This window comes from Scleropages formosus, chromosome 10 (genome assembly GCF_900964775.1).
Source record: "Scleropages formosus chromosome 10, fSclFor1.1, whole genome shotgun sequence".
Lineage (NCBI taxonomy): Eukaryota > Metazoa > Chordata > Actinopteri > Osteoglossiformes > Osteoglossidae > Scleropages > Scleropages formosus.
In genome coordinates this window covers 27,375,933-27,387,150 of record NC_041815.1, presented here as the reverse complement: position 1 = coordinate 27,387,150, position 11,218 = coordinate 27,375,933, and the positions used below count along the sequence as shown (strand labels likewise).

Below are 11,218 nucleotides of genomic sequence, written 5' to 3'. Positions count from 1 at the left end.
TGAACAAAAATGAACTTATCTTGAGAAAAGAAGTCAGATTCTGAACTTTCTGAACAAACACCATTACTATCCTGTTCTGAAGGGATATGCGTTTGGCTGGTCCCAATTAAAACGGCATCATGAAACAAAAAGTTTCAGAAACAATCACACAATTATCTCTGTATTTTTCATTGGCTATGAAAAATATTGCTGGGAAGAAATAAAAAATAAGACAGAATCCAAAAAGGAAACTTTGGCAAACTCAGTGAAGGGAGGTGGGGAATGAGGATGTGAAGCAGTAAAAATTGAAGGAATGTCATACTGCCTGAGAAAACACACACACACACACACACACACACACACACACACACACACGTTTGCACCCAAGAGTCAAAACACTGCATATAAACACAGGACTCATATGCAACTCATTTAAAAAAAATGACATTTTCTCCATCTAATCACTGGTGCAGTTCAATACCTTCATGTCTGAGTGGCGCAAAGATTCTAAAGGATAGCTTTGAATGTTTATTAAAAAAAAAATTTTAATGAAAGCACATTAAGGATCAATTTGTGTAAATTTACCCTTGGAAGAGGAAAAGTCAGGCAATCGCTCAGCTCAGCCCTGCCACACTTCAGAAATCAGTGTTACTGAGTGGTACACTGATACACAGCCAGCTCACAACACAACAGCTTCGAGTAAAAATAAAAAATAACAAAAAATTCAAATAAAATAAGTTAAATGTAAAATAACATTAACAAGGCCTATGGGGGGAGGGGGAGAAAAAAAAAAAAAAAAAAATCATCATCTACCAACCAAAGCCTGCACATTTGCAAATATTCAGTGTCTACAAGAAGTCAAGGCTACCGGCACAGCAGCATCAAATAAAAACCCATGAAAAATATACAGGGAGACTCTGAGAGTCCAATTTCATATATTTATGTATGTATATTGCACACAATCAAACGCAGATGTTGGGCGAGCACCTCATTAAAAAGTAGCTTGGAAATATGGGAAACTTAATGTCCGCAATGCTCCGATCGACAGTCATTCCGGTGGGGTCCTCGTGTACCGCAGGACTGCCTACATCTGCTGATATTAAATTTATACGCAAAGTCCACATGTTCCACATTTTAAGACGTACATTCCCCTTTGAGCACAAAAAGAAAGATGAATGCGATTCGCCGTGGGTTACAGTTAGCTTTGAGTTCTCTTACATGTGCTTGGGTCAGTTTGTGGATGAGGAAGTGTGACCCCCCCCCCAAAAAAAAAAAAAAAAGCCTCTCTTCAGATTCTGAATTTCTTATTAGTTACAAGTTAAAACCCACTCGCCGACAGTTCGATGAACCAGACTCCCGTGTCTCTGCGGTTAAAAATTCCAGTGTTTAGTGGTCCATGTGATGTAGCCTCTGAACCTGGACCAGGGCTCAGGGCCGAGAGCTCTCCCCTCTGTGGATAAAAAGTAGTCTGGCACACACAGCACTTTAAAAAAAGAAAAAAAAAAAAAAATTCCACACTACTGGAGGCCTGCTTTTTCACAACTGTCCAGCAGGAAGCACTGTTAGAAACAGCCAGAAAAAGCAGTGTTCAGCTGTGTACATTTCAATGTTACTTAAATCATGGGTTGTGGGGGTTTTTTTTTTTTTCCTTTAAATCCCAGTGTCGTCTTCCTATGCTGTCCATCAGTCCCAGGAGCGGAGCAAGGGATTGTCTCATCCCTCGGCGTTTAAGGTTCGTGCAGTGCATCTTCAGCCCACGGTTGCACGTGTGGCACGTCTGCATTTTTTCACCCCAGGTCCATTAAATCCATGGTCCCGTTAAAGGGTATCGTTTACAGTGTAACTCATACAACTGGAGCGGAGCGATCTGTTCCCCGCTTTCCCCTCACCCGCCACAGGCGTTCCAGCTGATCGCGAGCAGGGATGTGACCAGCAGCGCCCCAACCCTGTCCCAGCGTGCAAAATCTGCAACTCGTCGATTACCCATCTATATACAGATATGTCACAGGTGACCAGAGCAAAACAGAAAATGAAAAGAGGAAAAGAAAAAAAAAAAAAAAAATTGACAGACATGTCGGTCAAAGTTTTCACGAGGAAAGCCTAAGCAGCGCTGTTTTGTTAGGTGGGGTGCAGCAGACTTGCTGGCTCGAAGGGGGCATTCCCAAGTTGTCCAGCCCCAGGGCCCACCTGTCCACTGACCCTAGGACCGGTTGTGCGCTACGTTATGCGCCATCCAGTTCACTTTGGTGGTCCAACTCTCACGCAGGGCCTCGTCGAACTTCTGCCGGAATTGCTTGAGGGCCTCCTCGTCCGTCTTTCCCAGGGCCAGCGAATCCTGGGGGGGGGGGGGTTTACCCGGTTACACCTTTTCCACATTTCCACCAATAAGGCGTCTCTTTCTCTAACCATATCCTTCTCCCCATTCCCATTCCACCTTGCTTTCCACTTTCATCAGCAGCACATCTGCTCTTCTGAGAGTCTTCCGATTCCATATACCTTCATCTTACATCTCAAAGACCTTCTTTATGTGCTTCTGAGCAACCAGTAGTCCTTACCTTTAAGTACTGGATGTCCTTGACGGATGTAAGCTCCGGCAAACCGGCCGTCAACATCAGAGCGAAGAGAGTGATGAAAAGGTTCCCATTCCGCCGGAGAATTAAGTAGGCGTCCTCGCAGTACTGCCGGAAACTGAAGAGACGGATGGAATTAGCGGAGCAGCTTGTGAGACCATATGGGGTCACTTACAATTGAAAACTACCCTCTCAGACAGGCAGGCGGACAGACACTTACTTGCCGAACTTCTCCGTGTTCCCGGTTTTGCCCTGTTGGATGACGTGGATGAAGTCATGGGTGAGGATGAAAGGAACGCGCTCCCTCTTGATCCCGAACTTGGACTTGAAGTTGCCCAGGATATGCCCAAAGTCTATGTGAAAGAGCTAAGGACAGACACGAGCGAATCAGAATACGTCTGTCTTCGCCTTCCCGGCCGAGCCTTTCTGCCCCCGGAGACGGAACTCACCTGTCCCGTGCTGCGCACCATGATGTTGTCGCTGTGGCGGTCCCCAATCCCAAGCACGTAGGTGGCTACACAGTAGCCGGCACACGACAGGGTGAACTCCTCGATGGCGCGATCGAGAGCATCCCTGCAGCATCACAGTGAGCAAACAAAGACAGCTGAAAGTGGCTAGAGGCCGACAAGCACTGAACATGCTTTTATGATGCATCGGAACTGCATAACAAAGATAAACTTAAATGATGAGGATCTATTATCTTGCTTTGATGTGTGTCTTTTGCTGCCATTTTGACGCAAGCAGACCTGCGCTACAGAGATGCTCATGTGGACCATTTACCCGGAATTCTTCTCCTTGAGCCAGTTGAGGAGGGCGTCCTTGTTGAAGGCTGCAGCAGCTGCCACGTTACTGCTGGTCAGCTGGATATTCGCAATCGTCTCCGCAGCCGACACCACTTCAATCAGCCCAGAGCGGTCGCCTGTTGCTAGGCAACCGTAAGGCACAATTCTGTAAAGACAATTAAACCCAGAAAATGAGAGTAAGTCAGACAATTGTCCCATCATCATCAACCTTTAGAACATCAAAACATGACATTCAAATATAATTTGGCCAAAAAAAGCAGACAAAAGGGAATATTTTCACAGTGAAAATGAGCAACGAAGCACATGTAAAAAAATCACAGGCTGCTTGTATCTTCCACTAGAGGGCGCTCTTTACTCTGGAATTTGCTGAGACTCACATGTGGATTCCTTTTAATGAATTCCAAGCTCAGCTCCGTGGCACTTAAGATCCGTGCGGCGATTAGATTAAAACGCGCGTGCGTCACGAACACGTGCCGGACATATTGAGGGAAACGGCACACGAAGGGACGTTTTTGATCTACGGGATGGTCTCCAACACCTTCCACGTGGAGCACACGTCATTAGCATGGGTGGGGAAAGGATAGAGCAGGAGAAACTGATCTGCACATGCCCCCTTCCTCTTCCTCGGCAGCCAGCTCTGGCTACCCGAGTCCCGAACCCCTCTGCCGGGACGGGGCTGTCAAAACAAGACCCGTCTCCCCTGCCCTGCTCCAGATGTGCAGACCGAGCACCAAAGGAGTCGGCTGTTTACAAACCGCTGGGCCTTTCGGGACAACGCTAACACTTCCTCTGATGAAACGCTCTGACTGGAGGTGGTGGCCTCTATCCCTCCTTCCCGAGGCGCAGGCGAAGCACAGGGGGAGGAGAGGAGCTGGTCCTCATTTTGAGAGATGCACTTCGACCCCGACTCCCAGGGAGGTGGGAACCGCGCCAGTCCCGGCTCATCGGCCCGGGCCGCTGGGTTGCGTTTAAGGGTGTGGGGTGTGGAAGGAATTCGGAAGAGTTTTACAGAACCGAGGCAGCGCCACCCTGGCAGCTTGTCCGGGGTCAGCGGGGGCCTCCTGGGGGGGCCCGGCCCCCTGCAGCAGAGGATGAAAGCCCCCCGCAGGAGCAGGAACAAACACCAGTGTCAGAGGGCGTCTTTGATGCGTCAGCTTGAAGACACGTGCAAACAGTCATCTTCCTTTTCGTGCAAAGACACATGCATTTGGGGAACAAGGCTCACTAGCAGCTAATAAAAAATAAAAAAAAAAAAAAAAAAAGTCGGCCCTTGACTCCTCCCCTCTGCAGGTTTGGGGACCCTCCCGACGGGTGGTTCTTTCCAGTTTCTCCCTCTTTTCCCCCCCCAGACATCTTTGGTGTGGTTCATGCACAAGATCAGTCTTCCTTAGTGCCTCCCCTCGCATCCATTGACGCTTTTTAGGTTTCTCCAGCTGGCTGAGAGCCAAAACCAGGATGCGAATATGGGGGTTGGAAGGGGGTGGATGTGCTGTCAGCACTCAGGGAACCTCCGCTGACCACAGCGCTCATCCGCATGGTACTTTGCACCTGCTGTAAAGGACAAGGACGGCTCATCCTCACTTGGGGGAGGCCTTTAAACACCCCATTCAGGGTAAATATCTTCCACAAGACACATCTGCTTACAAGAGTGGATCTGACAACCTCCTGGGCCAAAACCCAGTCGCATAAACCCCCTACAGGACCTGCTGTGTTCAGTGCACCACACATCACAATCAACATGCGATTCCACGTCTCGACATTTGGCAAGGTAATCAACGGAATGATAACGATGGCTGCTTGGTGGTCCCACGCACAAGAGGCCCAAAATCAAAAGCTGGAAGGTTATTGGTTTAGGCACCACTGTGGTGGAATAAGCTCCCCTCTGTCCCTCAGAACTGCTGAATCCCTCTCAACATTGAAGATGGATGTCAAAACACGTCTCTTTCTGACTCATTTCTCTCCTGATCTATCTGCTCCATAAACTTGCATTAAATTACTTGTATTTTATATATAAATAAATAAAAAAAAGCACTTCATACCAGTTCTATATTTTGTTACTTGTATAACGTGCACTGGTTAAAACAGTGGTTTTGGACTAAGTGGCTGTACTGAGAGAACTGCATGTCTGCATCTCAGTCTCTACGTTTGTTATTGAAATGCACTTTTGTTTTCTCTCAGTGGTACGTTGCTTTGGAGAGAGCAGTTTGCTAGAAAGAAAATGTAAGCGTGGCGATCATGCCATCACGTATAAAGATAACGCTAAATTAACATTCCATACCTAAGGTCCAGGTTGGCCTCTTTCCACAACAGGTCCATCAACCTGAGGATCTGGAGGGTTAACATGTCCTGCCGCAGATCTGCAAAAAGAGATGGGGGTTGGACGAAACCGCGGTGGTCCCGGCCGACCTCGCTCGGCTCTCTTTCCTCACCCGGACCCTCATTCCTGCCCGTTGGCGTCGGTAGCCTCACTCACCGTCACCGTTCTTGAAGATGATGCCCAGCGTATCTCCGCCCAGCAGCTTGTTGTTGTACACGATCCACAGCGGCTTCATCTTGGAGTCCATGTAGCGGCACTTCTCCACACTGCGGGGGGGGGGGGGGGGGGGGTCAAGGGAGGTGGGGATCAGGGTCACGCTGCTGCAAATCACTCCCACATGACACCGACGGGAGGGGGGAAATTGTGGGGAAAGGGTCTGAACGGATACAAAGAGCGAGTACATGATCTGGGTGATGAAGGGGCGGGGTGGGCAGAAAGACGGAGAAGCTTCCGTGCCTTCAAAGCAAAGCGGAGATCCCAGGGCACAGGTGGAGGTTCAGGGAAGGGTCAGCGGACTAATCCGCTCTGCACTGGATGCATTTGATATTCTCTCTTTGTGTACCTCTCCCCATCGCATCGCTCGCCCCCTCCAGACATTTCAGGCGTTGGACACTGATCAGTTTTGAAGTTACGTAACGGTTCCAGCTTTAGTCACGTGTTATGGAAATTCACTTCCACTTTTGATCAAAAAGGAACAAGATTTCCCTTTGAGCAGCACCAGAACTGGCGAGCTGGAAGGAGCGTGGAGTGATGATTAGAACCTGACGAGGGGGCTCCGACGTGCGACAGAAGCAAACTAGATGTGGTCCTCGAGTTATGACATAAGCGACTTACAACCACCCAGACTTATGAATACCGTTCCATCAATTATTACGTTACTTTAAGTCTCGAGGTTTGATCATAATTTCTAATGCTGACCGCTCCACCAGCTGTACGATCCACAAGGAAGCATATTTCTTATCGTTTCCGTCTCCAGTCTGTGGTCGGGTGTCCGACGGCGATTCCCTTTTAAATTACTGGCTATTAAAAACTGATAACAAGCCAAAAAAGAATTTTGGTGGTGCCGCATAAAAAAAGGCAGAAGACAGAAATAAAGATTCAGAAATGAAAACAGAAGGAGGGCAACAAAACAATATTTTAACATGTTTATATTATTATGATTCCATATTAGTATTATTTCATCATGAATACTGTATGGAACTAGTGAAAAAAAAATGTAACAAAGCCCTATTTGTATAAAGTATCATACACAGATGTTAATTGTTTATATATCCTTAGGGTTCATATTCTACCAGTGACAAAGTAAAATTACGACCGGGTTGCTGGAATGGAACCCCGTTATAAGCCCAGGACCACGTGTGGTCAGGATGTGACCTTAACTACAGAGGAAAGTGAGCGGAAGCTCATTGACAAGATGTGACTGCAGATGGACCGATTGGCTGAAGGAGAAACGAGGTAACGAACCATGCTCAGAAGCTCCTGATAACAGAGGGTCACACTCACTTGATCCCCGAGAGGACGACGCTGGGGTTCAGGGGCGAATGCAGGTCAGACAGCGTCTCGGTGAAGCCCGTCTGCCTCAAACATGTCAGCATGGCCTCTTTGGTCAGCATGGCTTCCTTGGTCTTGCGAGCGTTCTTTATGGTGCCCAGCTTGATGAGCTCGTTCACCGCCTTCAGCTTGCTCAGCGCCTCCACCTGGACGCATGGCGAGGAGCGCAGGATGAAGCAACCGATTGGAGCGCGGACAGAACGGCCGGGCAGGGGATGGTGGGATGACACAGCAGAGCCGTGCGACCAAAAGTATCGATGCTCAGTGAGCATGAGCAGACAGATACGATAGCAGACACCGGTTACAGTCTATCATACCGTCAATGGACCTGCTCCACAATAACTACAAGGCTGACCACTCGCTACGCCCCAATCACTCTGCTACATTCCTTCCCCTCTGGCTGCTTGGTGGTCTACCCACAAGAGTCCACATTCAAAAGCCTGAAGTTCTGACTCCAGTTATGTAGAATGAGCTCCCCTTGTCCCTCAGTGCTGCTGAATCCTTCTGTTTTGGAGCCATTTCTCTCCTGATCTCCTTTTGCGCTCCGTAAACCTTCATTACTTATGCGGTAAAAAATTACTCGTCATCAATTCTTATAGAGCTATGTGTGCAATGGATGCTGGGTAAACTGTGGTATTGGACTAAGTGACTACTTCCTGAATCGTGTATCTATTGCTCCATCTGTTGGGGAAAAACACTTTTGTTTACTCCAAGTAACGTATGTCGTTTTGGAGAAGAGAAGCGTCTGTCAAATGAATAAATGCAACATCATGATGGCTTTAATATGCGGGTGTGAAAATGGAGTGAGGGCTTCGATCTGCTGTCCTGCAGCAGGAAGCCACACGGCGACACGTGAGGAGGACGACTGGAACGCGATGACCGTGCAGCGAACAGGAAGCGGGTGATGCTAAACGCTGAGCTGGGGGTTTTAGCACAGCCGAGGTGGATCGGGGGCGTGGCATCAGCAACCGCTTAAATGATCTTCTCCCTCCGTTAATTCTGGGATTCAACCTCAGAGCGTTGTCAGCGATGCCCTCGCTGCGAATCTCACCTGTTTCTTGAGGACCTCTATGTGCGGGATGCTGCCGCGGCAGTACGCCTCCAGGATGAGGGAAAACTGCACGGACACCGCCGGCATGTGGATCTCCGACCTATAGGGGGCGGTACATGGCACGCATCAGAGGCCGGCTGAAGCAACAAACACGCCGTCCCTCCCGCAGAGACCCTACGCAAGGCCCCCAAGCCGCTCACATCCCGCTGACCGAGGACAGGGTGGGTGCGTGTGTGTGCGCGCGAGTTCAGATAATTCACTTCCACGTATAATCTTACAGATCACCCCCCTAAAACCCGAACTGTGACGCAAAAGGCCTTGCACTGCACAGGATGCTGCACACATATACACAGATGCGTGCGAGCGCTCGCACGTGCACACACTTCTGACCTTAGATGCCAGAAGAGGAAGTGGCCGATCTTGCGGTTGGTTTGGGCACGTTCCAGCAGGAAGCGGGTGAGGGCGCAGTCGTAGTACGGCTCGTAGCGCAGCACCTGGACCAGCTGCAGGAGGTACTGGGACAACTCGTCGTCACTGCAAAGAAAGAAGGACCATGTTGGGGTGGTGGTGGGGGGGGCAGGCTGGGTGCTGTCAGCATGTGGAGAACTTTATTCTTCCCCCTACTAACAGGACCATCACAACTGGGGCTGGAAGTATCTTCACAACTTGGCTTGTTCATCCATCCAAACTCACTTTTACCGCTAATTCACAGGCAATAAAAGCTTAATAACACAGACAATCATCCCTTCATAACCTAGCAGCATTAATACAGAGATGTAGACAATATGTAGATATAGAAATCCATCGTTTATTTGGAAAAATTTAAAATTCAAAATGGAAATCAAATCTGGTTAAAAAAATTTAAGACTAATATTTTTATTTTAGGGGGTGCGGTGGCGCAGTGGGTTGGACCACAGTCCTGCTCTCCGATAGGTCTGGGGTTCGAGTCCCGCTTTGGGTGCCTTGCGGCGGACTGGCGTCCCGTCCTAGGTGTGTCCCCTCTCCCTCCGGCCTTACGCCCTGAGTTGCCGGGTAGGCTCCGGTTCCCCGCGACCCCGTATGGGACAAGCGGTTCTGAAAATGTGTGTGTGTGTGTATTTTTATTTTGGCTACGTTAAAGTAAAAACCAATTTACAATGGGTAAAAATAAGAATTTGCCTTAACAACTGGATTCATCCCACAAAAGTGAGCAAAGTTCCATGTATTTTTACTGATCGGATGCACCCAGGAGCACCAGATATCAGCTGTAAACACTGTGAAAGTGAGTTGAATTGAAGCGGTCCCACATTCCTCTTAGGTGCTCTATACTGCCACCTGTTGGCTGGGTGTACAGGAAAAAAGGTCACATTCCTTCCAGAGTGAGAATAAATTTTAGGAAACTGATTTCAGAAAGTTCAATTAAGAAATAAACCATCAGGAAAGCTTTTGTAATTTTGCTTTTTTTTTTTTTTTTTTTAAAAAAAAAAAAAGCAATTTGACAGTTTGTATCAACACATCGTAAATTAACATTTCTAAAGCTGAATTCCAGAATTGGGAATGATAGAAAGGTTCAGCACTGCTCCCCCAAGGCTACACAGCGCCATCCAGTGGAAGAGACAAGAACTGGTTACCTCATGTCCTTCAGGCACCTGACGGCATATTCCCGCACGTACTGATCCGGGTAGTTGAAATCCAGCAACTCCAAGGCATCCCGGGGGCTCAGCTTGGGCCAGATCTGCAGCAAGGCCTGGAGCTACGATGGAGGGGGGAAAAACCCAGGGAATGAGCAGGCCCGTGTCTTTAAATCATTTACATTTATTTATTTAGGTGATGCTCTTCTTCAAATCAGCTTGCAATTATTTACCCATTTATACAGCTGGGTAATTTTACTGGAGCAACTGAGGGTAAGTACCTTGCTCAAGGGTACTACAGTCAGAGGTGGGACTCGAACCTTGGACCGGTCGTTTCACAGGCAGCAGCTGTAGCCGCTATGCCGCCTGCTGGGCCTACATCAACCACACACATTTAGATACTTGGCGGACACTTCTTGTTGCGGGAACTTTTACTCTGAATTCGCTCACGAAGCTGAATGTTTTACAGCCGGAGCGTCTACTCCACAGCAGGGCTCTTCTTGTTCCTTGAACCTACAACCTTTACAGTGACGTGTCCAGACTCACACGCAAATTTACCCTCCGCGCCACAAAAGACAAAGGCTGCTGAAATTCGGGGACACCAAATTTCGCTTCTAAAATAAGAAAAAAAAAATTAAATTGAAATCTCAGAAAAGCAACAGCTGGAACAGCTGGCACTGCAGTGGTTAGAGCTGCTGTCGTAGGTTCGAATCCCACCTCCAGCTGTAATACCCTTGAGCAAGGTACTTCCCCTGAATTGCTCCAATAAAATTACCCAGCAGTATAAATAGGTAAATAACTGCAACCTTAACATTGTAAGTTGATGTGGAGGGAAGCCTCAGATAAATGGAGTAGATGCAAAAAATTAACTACAAACAGAGTTTAACTTTTATTAGAAAATTGCAGATCTTCCATCTTATATATGATGTAAACGCGTATGACTACGCAGTACATAGCTTGTATTCATTTATTCCCTGAACCAAATTAAGACTGGAAAATGTGTCGTTTCCAGTCCATTTTCGAAGTAAAAATCTGCATTCTGAGCATTTATAATGCTTGTGTGCCATCATAAATAAAAGAATAAATCTGAATTTATGTCCCTTCTTCGTGGTTTGAATGTACATGTTGGCGCAGCCATCTCTGCGTTAGAGAAGTGGTAAATTAATTATACTTAACGGAGGTAATAAAGTGCACGCTCACACCGTCGGTTTTCTTAAACCGGAAGAGAAGAACATTTATTTACATACGTGCTTCATCAGAACACATCACGTACAAAGGTCACGTGATCGATACTTCAACATGAGAGCGCACTGAATAGAACCTCCAACAGTACAATT

At 47.7% G+C, this 11,218-nt stretch overlaps 1 protein-coding gene across 2 annotated transcripts in view; it reads right to left on the bottom strand.

Moving 5' to 3' along the window:
• Positions 1 to 482: 482 nt before the first annotated feature.
• pik3cb (phosphatidylinositol-4,5-bisphosphate 3-kinase, catalytic subunit beta) overlaps positions 483 to 11,218 on the bottom strand; it is a 56,496-nt gene continuing 45,760 nt past the window's right edge. For both annotated transcript variants that reach the window (XM_029255425.1, XM_029255426.1), the window contains 11 exons: positions 9,882 to 10,003; positions 8,662 to 8,805; positions 8,272 to 8,371; positions 7,173 to 7,366; positions 5,826 to 5,935; positions 5,631 to 5,709; positions 3,330 to 3,497; positions 2,999 to 3,122; positions 2,770 to 2,915; positions 2,535 to 2,667; positions 483 to 2,314 (listed from right to left, as the gene is read on the bottom strand). In XM_029255425.1, the coding sequence (XP_029111258.1) occupies positions 2,180 to 2,314; positions 2,535 to 2,667; positions 2,770 to 2,915; positions 2,999 to 3,122; positions 3,330 to 3,497; positions 5,631 to 5,709; positions 5,826 to 5,935; positions 7,173 to 7,366; positions 8,272 to 8,371; positions 8,662 to 8,805; positions 9,882 to 10,003 (1,455 nt within the window). In that variant the 3' untranslated portion in view covers positions 483 to 2,179. The remainder of the gene's footprint in view (positions 2,315 to 2,534; positions 2,668 to 2,769; positions 2,916 to 2,998; positions 3,123 to 3,329; positions 3,498 to 5,630; positions 5,710 to 5,825; positions 5,936 to 7,172; positions 7,367 to 8,271; positions 8,372 to 8,661; positions 8,806 to 9,881; positions 10,004 to 11,218) is intronic.